Source organism: Mytilus trossulus, chromosome 10 (assembly GCF_036588685.1).
Source record: "Mytilus trossulus isolate FHL-02 chromosome 10, PNRI_Mtr1.1.1.hap1, whole genome shotgun sequence".
Taxonomy (NCBI): Eukaryota; Metazoa; Mollusca; class Bivalvia; order Mytilida; family Mytilidae; genus Mytilus; species Mytilus trossulus.
This window is the reverse complement of record NC_086382.1, coordinates 33,070,818-33,086,581: the sequence shown is the minus strand read 5'-3', so window position 1 is coordinate 33,086,581 and position 15,764 is coordinate 33,070,818. Positions and strand designations below refer to the sequence as shown.

The 15,764-nt window shown below is 31.7% G+C and overlaps 1 protein-coding gene across 1 annotated transcript; it reads right to left on the bottom strand.

Annotated features, from left to right (window-relative positions):
* Positions 1 to 3,706: 3,706 nt before the first annotated feature.
* On the bottom strand, positions 3,707 to 15,764 carry LOC134687239 (baculoviral IAP repeat-containing protein 2-like). Its single transcript, XM_063547375.1, has 5 exons — positions 15,685 to 15,764; positions 10,271 to 10,886; positions 8,584 to 8,756; positions 7,611 to 7,629; positions 3,707 to 4,902 (listed from the first exon to the last, which is right to left on the bottom strand). Exons 2-5 carry the CDS (start codon positions 10,794 to 10,796, stop codon positions 4,676 to 4,678), a joined length of 945 nt encoding a protein of 314 aa, XP_063403445.1. The 5' UTR covers positions 10,797 to 10,886; positions 15,685 to 15,764; the 3' UTR covers positions 3,707 to 4,675.

Here is a 15,764-nt window from a genome sequence, read left to right as displayed (position 1 = left end):
GCCGTACTCTGACCTATAATTGTCAACTTTTTATACATTTTGACTTGGATAGAGAGGTGTCTCATTGGCAATAATACCATGTCCTTTATTTATATTTAACAATACGAAAAACACCATTCTCTCTCTGCCCGTATTCAGAATATAACAAAAAAACAACAAAGTTTTTGTGCACACAAATTTCTTTTCGGATTGCTATATATGCCATAGGAACTAGATGATTTTCCGTCTATATGCAACCCAAAAATTATCAAAGGTACCAGGATTATGAGTAGATACGCCAAACGCGCGTTACGTCTACATAAGACTCATCAGTGACGCTCATATCAAAATATTTGTAAAGCCAAACAGGTAAATAGTAGAGGAGCATTGAGGATCCAAAATTCCAAAACGTAGTGCCAAATACGGCTAAGGTAATCTATGCCTGGGACAAAAAAATCCTTAGTTGTCGAAAAAAATCAAAGTTTTGTACACAGATTATATATAACAATGACCACATTATTGATATTCATGTCAATACCGAAGTTTTGATTACTGGGCTGGTGATACCCTCGGGGACGAAACGTCCACCAGCAGTGGCATCGACCCAGTGGTGTAAAAATTATCAAAGGTACCAGGATTATAATTTAGTACCCCAAACGCCAAACTACACAAAATGTATTCTTGAACAGATGTATTATGTTAAGGAGGGGTATTTGCGAACAATACCAGTCTAGAAAATGTTAAATTTTGCGAGCCGTAAGTCGAGATAAATTCATTCTCAAGACTGGTATTTTTCGCAAATACCCCTCAAGAACATGCTATATTTGTTTAATAACATCAAATGTTAACGTACAACCGCATTGCTGATCGTGACATCCAGTCGGATAGAGTATTTTTTGGCAAATACCACGGCAGCGAGGGTAAAAAAAGGCATATCCTTTTTGCATATACCACGGCATTGTTTAATAATTAACAATATTCATTTGATAAAAGTACTAAATTGGTAAAATATACACTGACTTTCAATTATTCTAAACCCAGGATTCTTCAATAAGGTGTAATTATACAAAAATATCAACAAGATAGAAAGAAATGCAACAGCAAACAGGGTATTTTTTCTTCAAATTTAAACATCGTGGAGTTTTATGAGATTTTAAAACCTAATGCGAAGGCCATTAAGATTACTAAACTATTAGGGAAACCATTCCTATAATTATTATAAAAAGAAATTTAAATCTTATAAAGAACTATTGCTTCTGCCTATAGCAGTTTTTAAAATTTTAAATACAAATAACTTTTAATGTTGATGTCGGTTACGAGTTGACAGCACATAATGAATGGAGAATGATTCTAAACTGTTTAAATATTTTAATCCAAGTTATAGATTGTCGAAGCGTATTTAGCATTTATTTTCATAATTTTCGGTAATATATGACTTTCAGACTGTTTTAATTGGATCAAAACTGATGAATCTTGTGTAGACACACGTGTGATTGTTACATGATCATGAAATTAAAAGAAACTGATATCTTAAATGAGTTTTCACAGTTAGGAGCAGGGATCATTGTGCTTTTTTGAATAAGTTCCTTACCATGAAATTGAATAATATACACAAAACACGCGTACGCCTATTAATCTCAGAAACAATTTCCTATGCGAAAATGTCATATCATGCATGCACCTGAAATGCTAATGGTCTATAATATGGCCTTTGTTATCAAATAAATCGTTTATATGTTTGTTACATTGGCGTTTGTTGTTCAGTGTGTCTGTTGTTCTGTTGCTTTCCTCATATAGTTGATGTTTTCCACACTTTTACTTTTAGTTTGTTATCCGGATTTGTTATCTCTCAATCGATTTATAACTTTTAAACAGCGGAATACCACTATTGGTGTCTTTATTTATGCTCTTAATCAGTAATTCACAATTATTATTTCTATTAGAAATGTAGTTTTTGTCGTTTTTTAACATGGTCTAAATTTTAATTGTTAAAAGTAAAAGAAAGAAGTATTTGAAAAGTAACTTCTTGTTGATTTGCAAATTTTTGTATTTGTAAGAACATCTGCATATATAATAAAAACACAGTTGGCCAGATAATTTTAATAATCATATACTTCCAATACTATTATTTTTAAACACATTTAATAAATCTTTTATCTAAAAGATTTCATCACCCCTACAAGTTAATCAACGTCTACAAGTTTATTGTTTTCAAAACAAAAAACATTTATCTGAGCCACTAAAAGGAATAAATTTACACAATGATGTGAACGGTGACTAAATGTACATTATGTGATTGTACCAAGTCAGGAATATGACAGTTTTTTTTATCAATTCGTTTGATGTGTTTGATATTTTGATTTTGCCATTTTATCAGGGAATTTCCTTTCTGAATTTTCCTGGAAGTTCAGTATTTTTGGTATTTGACTTTTGACGTATGGCTTTATGGGTTAATATGGAGGCAAATATTTTATACAAAATCTTTATTTCATGTATATTACAAAATATAAATAAAATCGACAGACAGAAATTACACACATATAAATTCAAAAAGAATATGTCTTCCTATATATTTAATGTTTAGGCCATGCCTAAGAATAAAGTAATTTAGAACAAAAATTACGATACAGCGTTAGCTATGACTACAGTTTACCTTAATGTAGTAGAACAGCTCTGACAATATGGAAAATATGGAACACGTGAAATCTGTTGAATACGATTGTGGGAGATAAAACACAATTATATTTGAATTGTATAAGTCGTTAAAATCAGAGGTACTAGTATTGGAAAAGTAGTAATATATTTTCGAATTATGATTTATTGTAGGACAATCATATGTCATTCTGAAACTATAAAATTAATTAAAAAAAGCTCTATTTTCAGAGGATAACTTCAAAGGCAACATTAGGAAACAAATAAGGAATGCAAAATAAAATAAAAGTATGCTGTATACATACAAAAAATCCTTACTTTCTGCTGCATCGTCTTGGTATTCAGAGACTACTCAATACCAAGAAATTAAATTTATGTGTTAACTCGTTTATGATTTATAATTGTTTTCTTTTCTTATAGTACAACTATTAGATATATTTGTGCACCAGATATACTGAATAAATTCACATTTTCTTCACAAAGATGTGCTTTAGCTTTTGGAAGCGGCAAAATTTAATGTAAACAAAGGAAAGACGATACCTTATGGTACATAAGATAGATTCTTCCAAAAAAAACTTGGACAATTTGAAACTTTATCTTAATGGTCTTAGTAGTGGAATTCTTACGAAAATCATTGTAAAAGTACAAAAAGAAAATACATACTTTTAAATACAGATCACATTGATATTTGATAACAATTACTAGGAGGGTTGGTATAAAAAAAATTTGGCCAAATTAATACAATTAAAAATTCGGAGCACTATTTAATTATGTAGGTGTTTTAATTTTCACCTAAAAGAATCTTATTGTAGATATATGAAACAAAGTTTTGCATTGATTTGCTTCTTTGTATATATTTAACGTCGTGATGACATCTTTGTTTATTCATGTAGAAACAGTACTTGTCTTCAATACCATTGTCCTTAATTTACAATATCGCAGAAAGTGTAAAAATAATATGACCAAACACAATACATAATTTACAAAATCTTGTCAAGGATTGTGATTTTTTAAAACAAATCTAAAATTTAGATTTGAAAATTATTTTTTTATTTTTTTATTAAAAAAAAAAAAGGACACAGAATATACCTCATTTACAACATAAATAATACAGTGATCCGTTGATTAAAAATTATATACAGCATCTTTAGTTATCTTTATGTTTTGTTGAATATTGACTGTATTGCAATTTTTTCTATTGATCATTGTTTTGCCTGTTGTTTTTTTTAATTATATGGGTTTTTTTCTCTTGAGTCTCATATTTTACAAGTACACTTTGAAAAGTATTACCTTTAAATATGCAGATTGCCAAATATTTCAAAAATACTTGTTTGGTTCAGTTTCTGTTTACCGCTATGATATAGCCGAATGGACTTAACGTGGCATTAATCACCAATAATCAATAAATATGTTTATATCATATGGCTCCCACGGAGCTCTACAAATGGTTTTACTGAAAAACCAAACAATCGAAAATCGAAAAGCTATATTATTTGATTATCCAACAAAACCGCATCTGTTGTGTCTTTTACAACTACATAATACAGTGTTTACTACTATGTTAATATGTACATAAGTAAAATGTTTCAAAATCAGGGTTACAGTTAATTTGAAATGGTCAACAAAATTAACAACAATTCAACGTCCTGTTATTAAAATGGTTATTGATTAAGTATTATCACAAGTGTTGAAAATGATTCATTTTATTCAGTGAGAACAAAGGATCCGTGTTGAAGGTCGAATACGAACTTTTACCTATGATGGTTTTGCTTTTACAAGTTGTGACTTGGGTGTAAAGTTGTTTCATTGGAAACTTTACTACATCTTCTTATATCTTAATATTCGTAGTGAAGTCTTAACTTAAGCTAGAAAAACTATTTTAAACAGTTAATACGACTGCTTGGTATGTAACTTTTACTTCAACGGATTACAAAGCTGCCATTCACATAAATTAAAAACTTATCGAAAAATTATTTATAAAAGCTTAAAAAAATAGAATAAAATAGATACTTCTATTATTAAAATTTGAACATGTGTCGAAAAGTTATTCTGTAATAAGGGTCCTGAGGGCCTTTTCTATCGGCCCTCTACAGATAGGACACTGTTTATTGTCACTCATAAGCTTCCTGCAGCATGATCCACACACTGCGAAATGGTTGCATGGCTGTATTGTAAATTCTAAGGTATACGTCAAACAAACTTTGCACGCTAGTCGAGAATTTGCTGATACTTGGGGTGTTATTGATAGGTTGTTTGTTTCTTCTGTCACTTCTGTAAAGTATACAATGATTTTTGGTTATGTATTGGTCAGTACTTATTGCAATATGAAATATTGATTCAAAAACTCCCAAACCAACCAAATTCTGATCAATTCAATTCAATTCAAAACTTAATGGTCATATGAATTTTCTTATGAAAAGTGACAAAAATAAATAATAATAACTTGAATCCGCTGGATTTTTTTTATTCAATCATGTGGTAAATATCTGAAAAGTGTTAAGAGCTACTAATAATCTATAAGTTCAAATATTAAAAACTTCTTGATTATATGTTCACACAATTTATCACCCTTTTTCATATTTCAACTAGTTTAATTATTCTTTTTTTTAGATGGCATATTGCTAATGAAGACAATATTGCAATCTTATTCATCATGTTTTAATTTGTATACATAGTTCTTCTTCACACAATATAAGTTTTTATAAAAACTAAACATTGGCCACATTCTGTCAAAATTGCATTTTCGAGCCATTGTACGATAAGGCTTGTATTTGGTCCCCTATTTTCTCATTTTTCTAATTCTGTTTTGGAAAGCCACTTATTATGTTTAACATTCCCTGAGGTTTGATGTTTGTGTGGATGAACTTCAAAACCACTAATTTTCGCAACTGGGTGAGGTCAGAGGCGTTAACTTTCTGTTATTATTCAAATATTGTAATTATTATTCGTTTTACAGGTTATTTTACAACCAATTTTAATTTTTTTAGTGCCTGCGCCAACTTGACCCAGGAATTTATTTATTTTTTTGTCATGATAACTGTTATTGTTGTATAAATCGCAATTATTTTTCTGGGTCACGTAGGCGCACGGTATTAAATTTTAAGAAGCACTGGCCAATAATCGTTATTTTACCGTTTTTGACGCCCTTTTAACCCCTAACCTGACCAAATTTCCGAAATAAATGGTTTTGAAGTTCATCCAAACAAAATTCAAACTACAAGGAATATTTCAACGTGATAAGTAGCTTTTCAAAACAAAGTTTAGAAAATAAGAAAATACGGGACTCTAAAAACGGGACTTATCGTACCTTGTCCTTCGTCACGTGTTTTGAAATATACCAATATATTGGTCAGCCTTGAAGTACGCATTGAAGTTTATGACATTTGAAACTTGAGTAAAAATAATTACGAATTCTTGAGAAAAGAAAACGGACCTAGTATGAAACATTCAGTGAAGTTAAACCTACTTTGAAAAAATACACTTGCACTACAAATGACAAAATGAGACTCAATTGAACTTTGTATGTATCATTAAAGGTAAACTGAAAAAAATTCAGCATATTAATATAAGGCAAAGTGGTTCCTCAGTCATGGACTCTCCAACTAAAATAATTTCAGTATTTGTTTTGAAACTCAATATATAAATTATATTCTATTCATTACCCGTTGGTTGGCGTTATGGAATATTTTTTTCACAGATGACGACGGATGTATATACTTTTCCTCGAATGAAACCTACAAAACTAGATTTTTCACCAGGTTTGTACTGACACGAGCAATATAATTGGGTTCAACATGAGGAGCAGCACGACCTGCTTAGCCTTACAAAGCGCAGTTTTTGATTGGGTTGCTGTGGCTCATTCTAATGCAACAACGTTTGTACGTTTATTTTGATTGGATAACGTCACTTATTTACATGGCATCAATTGATGCTATGGGACGTACGCGCAAGCGCAGACGGCATATGGCAGATTTGAAATAGATGTTTTAACGTTGTTTTCTGTCAGTTTCATTAGAATGGAGATAACAATATTGTATTATATGCTCCGTCGGAATCAATTTTGGATTTGATGGTCGCAAATACCCGTTTTGCCTTATGTTTTTGTTCTGTTGATTGTCTGCGGTGTTTTCTTTATGTTTCATTGCGGAATCAGTTTATTTTCGACTTGTGAGTTGTAAAATATATTAAGTATATGTCTCTCTTTTACTGGTCTTATAATTTAGATATTTGAAAGATGTTTTTCGTGATTATACAATTTTTCCGTACTTCAAGATCACGGCCTCAGAATGATAAGAAAATGTTGTTTTCACTGTTATATGATATACTGGTTATATTCATAAATATTCGTTTAAAAACGCACTCTGTGATTTGTTTTAAAGATACTTTTTAATAGCCGAAACTCAAAAAGGCCTACTAACAACGTAAACAGTTTTCATCGATATTTACTGGAAGTTGTGTGCGTCACTGAAGTTTATATATTACAGCCATCGAGAATAATATCAAGGAATATTACACGTAGATATAAAACAACCAACACATCTGAGTTTTTGACCCCGATGATAAAACTGTGTAAATGTTTACAAATATGAATATAGTTGAAGGTTTGATAGTGTAACAGTTGATAACCTCCCCAAAATTATAACCATCACTATTCATAATCGATCCTAATTTAGCTTTTTGTAATGACATTTTTCGTAAATTCAGATCTCAATAAAGTTATAGGTACAATGTTGACCTGTCCATTCAGATTCATTGTGATGACAAAGAGTACTTTTAGTATCGTGTTTATCTTGTATTTCGACAAGCAGATCCTTCTACATAAGTGGCACCTTTTCCCTATTTAGCCATTTGAAAATATCGTCAAAGGACCCAAATCTTAATCAACCGAATGGCGACTGACAATTTAAAAAGTGTTTTTAGTTGTTGATTTCTTTTCTTCATTTTATAAGTTTAACTGTAACCATATATAAATATACTACCTCTCATTTCAACATCATTCTGAAATGCAAAAATAAATCATACGCATTAAAGAAAAGTCATTGAATTTTAAACATTGTCAAACAGGCCTTATACGGAAGAGTTATCAATATTTACATGTACCTTCATCTTTGTGATACTGTATCAAGTAGAACGCAATATACATTAATTTCCCCCCCCCCCCCCCCCAAAAAAAAATGACATTGTTAAAACTTGCATCCGTATACTTGAATGATTTGTCTAAATAAGGAGCCCATTTCTTTTATCAAATAGTTATGTTTTGTAACATCAAAATTCTGAACATCTTTTTCACATTCCAACATCACAGTCATGACAGTACCTGATATAAAAAGTAGATAATGTTATTGCTATTATATTGTCATAAACTTTAAGCTTATATATACTGAAGAGATTCTATGCTCTTCTTTTGTCCTACATATTTCTAAATATTTAGAAAAACAACATGGAGGTGACCTTAAACCATGCAAAATCTTCTTGTTTTCGACTGTCGTTCTCAGTTTCCAAAAAGACTAATAAAAAAAAAACCCAGGAGTGAGTATTAAGCAAATCTGGCTTATCCTTGATGCTTTATAACTATAAGCTGTGTAAATTTCATGGGTCTCAAATTCTATGTCAGAACATGATCTGTTGTTGATGGCGGCTGATCAGTTATCTCTGTTTATTTGAAAACAATTCGTCTACATAAGGTGGATGGGAACATGATTTGTGGTATCATATACAGTTGTCTATTGTGAGAATGTATTACTTCAACTTGTCTTTTAGTGAATATAATTAGTTTTTGCTGTCTTTTTGGTCTTTGTATTGATATGAATGATGACGATAATTATCGAAAATTATAGAAGTAAGAAAATCAATTGAATGCAACTAAAAAGATCTACTCAGAAAAAATATTGTTCTAAGTAAATATAACATGTATAACAATGGTTATTCTGATTAATGCTTTTATATACTTACATCTTCTGACTCATCAACAAGATTTTTGCATGATGTTATTCCTTTAAGTCTGAGCTCGATTATATAATGACAGTCTGGTTGTAGTTGGAAGTGAATCATAATTGGGTCGTCGTCTCTCTTCCAGTTTTTATGTACTATTCCACAATGGAAACATGCAACGATGTCTGAAAAGCCTGCAAAAAGAAAAATCAAAAGACAACTGAAATTCGATGAAAATTCAAAAAGTAAAGTCCCTAAAATAAACATAGTTAAGACAGGAAATACTTAAACAGCACTTCAGATACATGACTTCAGTAAAATTGTTCGACAAGGACCAAAGTGAAAAACATTTGATATGATATTAATATTGATGAAATAGATACTCGGTTGATTGAATAGATTTAAAATGTGAAAAGAGGTTTTTTTTTAATTTGGGTACATAATCTTTACGTAAAAAGAAAAATTACAAAACAACTGAACTCCGATAAAAAAAATCAAAAACGGAAAGTCCCTAATTAAATTGCACAATCAAACGCTCAAAACACATCAAACGAATGGATAACAAGAATCATATTCCTGATTTGGTATAGACATTTTCTTATGTAGAAAATGGTGGATTGAATCTTGTTTTATAACTAGCTTAACCTCTCTCGTGTGTGACAGTTGCATCAACTTTCATCCCATTGCCAACGATGCGTGAACAAAACAAACAGTCATAGTAGGAACAAATTAATATTTTGCCAGACTTAATTGCAAATTCAGAGTGTATGCTTGCTTTCACGTTCACTTATATGTTTTCCATTCATAAACATATCTTAATTTACTTTAAACCTGCATCGACATTGTTGAAAGTATGAGTAGACTTGTTTGGTTGCTTAAACTGTAAAAATTATAATGTCGTCTGTCGTGTGTCAGAAATCATATGTAATACTCTTCATAAGTCATAATAACCTTCCGTCATTACCGATTTGAACAAAGAAATAACACGACGGGTGCCGTATACGGTGCAGGAAATGCTTAACATTCCAGAGCATCTGATTTCACTCCCGGTTTTTAGAGGAGTTCGTGTTGTTTCTTATTTATTATTTATAACTGTTGATGTAAATGTCCTTTAGTTTTGTGAGTCTTTGTTTACTCCTCGGTTTTGATTGTTATTGTCTTATTCAACTTTATTCGCAGTTTCTTTTCAATATTTCAATATTTTATTTAAAGTAGTAGGAAACCATTATTGTAAATCCGATAGATTATTTATGTTAAAATTATTACAAATTTCGTTCGAAGAGATACTGAAATATTTTTCATATACTAGATGGTTAGAACAACAATAGAAGTTAATGTCACTTCAGTGTTGCCCTCTTACTTTGGAAAAGCTTAAAATGGAGTTTGCAGTAAGTATTCAGTTAAGAATTTATGAATTAATTTTTCATGAATAGCGCACATACATGAGAAATTAAGGCTGAAATAGCTTTATGGTGCAATATGGTTCCGTGGAAATATCACATATTCAGAAAGAATTGTCAATGAAATTATCTAACTTTCTTTAAAAACAATTTCAAATTTGTCAAAAGGTTATGGTTAGATGAAAACGACTTTCGAGATCAAGAGTCAATTGAATATTTGACTGAATCAAGAAAATCCTATAAACCGCAACCTTCTGGCAAGTTATTTGTAGCTCAGAATAATTATTGTTATTATTAAAAATAATTACCTTTATAGAAAAATCCACTGTTTGCAAAGGATGATTCAGTCCATTTAGAACCTGATTTAAACCCAACAAATGATTTTATTCTGATTTCCAATTTGTCGTACGCTCTAAATTTTGCTGGTTTAACTCGTTGAGTTGATTCAGTCTCAGTTTTCTCGGTGAATAAGTATTTTTGTTTTATTTTTTGCTGTATTGCTGCTTGTTTAAGAAACGTTTGTTTTGCTTCTTCTTTTCTTGCCTTCTCTTCAAGTGCGTTTGTATGTCCGTTGAGATGAACGAAGCTATGATGACCGTTTACCACCGAAGATTCGCTGGTAACTGTTGAAGTACCAGTGAAACCTGTAGTGTGACCGGACAACAAAAGCTGGGAACTTTGATCTGCAAGCTGGTTTAAATATTCATTTGGAACTACAGCACAACTTTCCGCTTCGTTATGTCCGTTTGTAATACTCATATGATGTAAACTTTGTGTATTATCATCTACTCCACCATCGGTCTCAAGATCAGAAATATCATCGGTACAAAACATTTTATCCCGTATGCTCACGGAACTCTGGTTTTATTTTGAGAGGCTTTAGGTGAACCATTATCTGACGTCTTCTGTTTCCTATTAAACAATCTGAAAAAATAATTATAACAAAATGATAAACATGGTTATATCAATTTTTGCTCAATCTTTTTTTTTAATCTTTACCATGTTAACATTGATGACATGTACTTTGCAGCGCCCGTATCATATTAGAAATAAGTGATGTATTGTACAAGTCAGATGAAATAAAAAAAATCATTAGATCTTTGTGGGTTCATATTTTTTTTTCATCATAGCCTTTAAGAGGTAGATAAGTATAATAGTAAAAATCATGTATCATACTGGATTGATAGGGAAACTTTCATTTTTCCTCCTAATAATATGGGGTTTTTTTCATGATGGTCCACCTGAAGTATTAATGTCTGGTTCAAAACCGTAAATGGTAACCAACTTGGTAACACTGTATATATAATGTAGCAACCAGTATTTATTACTCACGTAAATATCGATAAACCGTCAGCAATATCTAGAAAAATCGTGAAAGTGGAACGCATTCTGATGCAAAAGTGTTCAGAATATTTGTTTATATGTGAAATTCAAACAAAACGCTTCACTTAATTTATCCTGTTCACAGACAATTTTTTTTATATGACACTGCAAAACTTAAATATAGTATACAGTTTAGAATAACTTAAAAATAAAACAGTTTTCTCGGAATATCAGTAGGTTATTTTTTTCTTGGTCCATTTAATTTATTAGAAACAGTATGCATACAAAAGTAAGACATCATTTAAACATGTCAAACCCAGTGAGCCTAGTCAGAAAAACTTCCCTTCTGGAATATATTCATGAGAGAAGCCACAGTTTCTTTAATTGGGATGACGAATCCTGTCCTTGCAGTCCAACAGAAGTTTGTGTCGGACTGGTAAAACCAGTATATGAGCACAAGACAGAAGAAGATCTGAAAACTCGGATTTTCCACGAAGAACTGCTTTTATTTCTAGTATTTTGGTATGTTCCTTTAAAAGATCTGGGGTTGAAGTCATGAAACTTTAATCAGTGCTCGGAGCTCAAAAATCATGCTCGAAACATGAAATCCAGCATTTTGTTTGGTTGATTTTGGAGAATTAGTACAAAAAACTGCTTCGAAAGTTTTATGACTTCAAGGCCTGGAGTCCACATTCTCGAGACTGAGAGCCATTCAGACGATCTCCTCAACTGAGGTTAGAGACATAAGTGAACAGACTCTGATATGGAACTGGAGAGGACAGAAGTTGGCCTCTCAAAACGTAAGCTCGAAAAGTCAACAAAACAAGCCAAGGATCTAATTCTAAACGAATGATTGGAACTTGAAATTCCTAATTCTGCGGCGTAGCTGGGAGCCAAAGTTGATGTAGATAACATTGAAGGGGTCGAATGTGTAGAAGACCAAGAGAAACAACGTCCGCTAGAAAAAAAATCAACAGACCTAGCAGTTGTATAAATGGGCCCTCAGAATTTCTTTTTTGTTTAGAACGAAACAGGTGATTTTTTTAACAAGATTCTGAATCTTTTCATAAAGAGGTAGAATTATATATGCTCTGATGAGTAATGAAATGTTCGCATAGGAAAATAAAGTCATGAAACGGAATCAGGTCTAACTTATTCAAATACATGAGAAAACCCAGAGAGAGAAGCAGTCTGACACTAACGTACCAGAGGGCAGCTTCCTTGAAAAAAGAATTGTCCCTCTTGATGCCTTGTGATGACCTTCCGAATTAAACTATTAACCGGGTTTATAATAAAACGAGCAGCACGACGGGTGCCACATGCGGAGCAGGAATTACTTACCTTTCCGGAGCACCTGAGATCACCCCAGATTGTGTTGGAGTTCGTGTTATCAGTCTTTATTTTTCTATGTTGTTTCTTATTTACTATCAGTTTGTCTGTTTGTCTATTCCGTTTGTAGCGATGGCGTTGTCAGTTTATTTTCGATTTATGAGTTTTACTGTTCCATTGGAATATTTCGCACATCTTTTAAATCTGCCAGATATTGACATGGGGTTTGAAGACTTCTTAGGACTACCTTATAACCTCCATTATTGATATGTTTTCTTCTCGAATTATACGAGCCTCAAGCGGATATAAAAGTACCTTGATTGTAATGTTTTCCAGAAAGAGAAACATTCATCATCACTGGAGCTAGAGTTTTGACTGAGTTGCTTATGAAACTTATTAAGTGGAACATTTATCATCTAAAGGAGACTTTCTTAGTAATGAGAGCACCCTTAAGATTATACGAAACTTTTACTTCAGTCAAAATTTCAGTTCTTTTGGAAAAACCTGTTATCAACAACTTAGAGACATCAAAAAGCATTGTCCGCCTGTAAGAGAAAAAGCTTGGCCTCAGGTGGAGGGGAAGTCATTCAGTACTGGACCACCAGCAGCCAAAAAATTCAGTAGTGCCTAAAACATGAGAGGCATGCATAAGCAGATTTTGGACCGAATAGAACGAAAGAGACGCAGTCCATTCGCAGGTCTAGAAAGAGTAAAAGCCTTAAGTAGAGACTAAGATATCATTATCTTAAGAACGGAACTGCTCAGTAAATGAGGCAAGTCCAAAATCATACACTTGGACTCAGTAGCGATAATCCCATCATCGTTGATCTGAAGAGGTGTCGGCATGTAGTTGAATTGGTAAATATTAGTATGCGACGTTGCATTGGTTAAAGACAGACGATATGAAGCCTCAAAAGTGTAGGATAGTCTCTTGGGTCTAGGTGGAGACTGAAAAGGTATCTTGTTGACGTCTCTCATAATGGTATACACATAATATCTAAGATCCTCCAACTTCAGCCTCGTGATCCTTACTGGAATTGGTAGAATATAACCAATTACAAGAATTACAAGAAAAGAAGGGGAATAGTAAAAAAACAAAATAACTGAACTCCGAGGAAAATGGAAACGGAAAGTCCATAATCAAATGGCAAAATCAAAACTCAAACAGATCAAATGAATTGTAACCAACTGTCATATTCCATAGCATGTGACGTGCATTTTCTTAAGTACAAAAGGGTGGCTTTAACATAGTTTTATAACTAGCTAAACCTCCCACTTGTATGACACAGGGGTAGGAAGACACAGAAAGTTTACAAACATTATCAGAGTTCTGAACTGGATTATCACATTCTTTGTTTGGAAGTAAAATCTTCTTCTTGGCTACTTGACTACCTGGGGCCACTAAAACACGTTTTTCCTCATCACTGGACACTGCTTATCTGATCACTTCCTATATTATGATCTGGAGGGTGTGAAATCACTAGACAGTTTGACCTATTGGCATTGTTCTACTGGTACAAAGTCTTCCATTTAGAAAAATAGACTGAAAATAAATGTCCAGAATGCTATTGCACCCATCGAATGAGAAAGTTGTCCGATTCTGTTCGTCGTAACTACAATTCCATTTTGTTTCGATCTATACATTTTAATGTCCCTCTGTTATCTTTCTCCCAACTTTTATTGACATAATATCGATCCTTTTGATAGGACAGACACGTCAATTGAAAGTCATACACAAAAACAACTATCAACTAAGTTTCTGGCTTGAAATAGATGACAGTGTTATAAACTAATTTACTTTCTTTGTTAAAATTTGCCTTTGTCTGTGTGTATTCATTAGCAGTATATCACTCATATTTTTTGATACAATTTGGGGATGGCTACCAATGTATTTTTCGAGAGAGAAAAAAAACGCTAAAGTGATGACTTCTGTTGGTCCAAAATTAAAAAAAAAACCTTCTATTCCTACATAAAATATACGAATTACGATTTTATAAGGTAATTTGATTTCAAAGGTACGTTAAGGTAAATAGGTTTTTTACTTTCAATTCATTCCGGAAAGATTTGTCTCAGTTATAAAATATCAAAAGATGCATTAAAGAGGGGAAAAATCAAAAAATTAAAATATAGCAACAGATTTTCTTTTCAATAAAAATAGTAGTTCAAATATAAAGAGTTCTATAAAGTGATAAATCCTTAATAAAAGAAATAAAATTAGAAAATATAATTTAAGCAATATGAATCTTGATAAATTCTCATGTTTTGAACCTATTGATCAGGATCTTTAATAATCGTTTGGTCCTCATGTATATCGTTAAAGTTTTATTGTTTATGTCATAATGCTTAAAATATGCCATAATGTAAAGTCATTTTTTTTATTTAATTTTTTTTTAATCGATGAATTAAGATGAATACAACTTTACGAATTGATTTTAGTTTGTATTTAGCCCTGTTATACTTTGAAATCACAGGTAAGAAGCGATATATTATTTGAATATATGTATGATGTATATACACATACTGAACTTGAACTGTAAATTTTTTTAGGTATACAACCCTCAATGAGAATGAGAAAAACTTTTTTTTTTTAAATAATATTGTAACAATTTCTGCTACCAAAGTAACTTTTACTTTCAACAGACATAATTTATGGCTAAGGAATACTTAATGTTTTATAACATATGATTTGATTTAAGTATTCCCCCTTTTGATACATTTTTTCTATTTCATACATTTGAGTGACACATTAAATTAGTAAGTATTATTTGAGAATATACTTATTTGTAAAGTTTTTGGCGCACTATCGTAAATTAGATTATATGTTCAGTATTTATCACTTTAATTAAAAGAAATACATAATTGTTATAAGAAAATATGTTTTAAAGAATGTTACAAGGAAGTTTAAGTAATGAGGCGGATCGATTTATAAATACGCACATCATTACTGACAATAACGTCACGTTGAAGGACTGTTTACGAAGGATATTTGACACTGAATTACCGACACTGAAATAAGTATGATCTTACAATTAGGGTTTGGATGAAAACAAAATCGACCATCTTCACTTACTTGTTATTTGAAATAAATAATTACTCCTTAAACCAAAATGGCTGCGTTATCTCCGTAGTTCGATTACATATACAGAAATC

Excerpts from the sequence above, each read along its gene's own strand:
- LOC134687239 (XM_063547375.1), bottom strand. The coding sequence starts at position 10,796 with ATGTTTTGTACCGATGATATTTCTGATCTTGAGACCGATGGTGGAGTA. Across the intron at positions 8,757-10,270 it reads CAGTGGATTTTTCTATAAAG|GCTTTTCAGACATCGTTGCA; the intron begins GTAATTATTTTT and ends TTCTTTTTGCAG.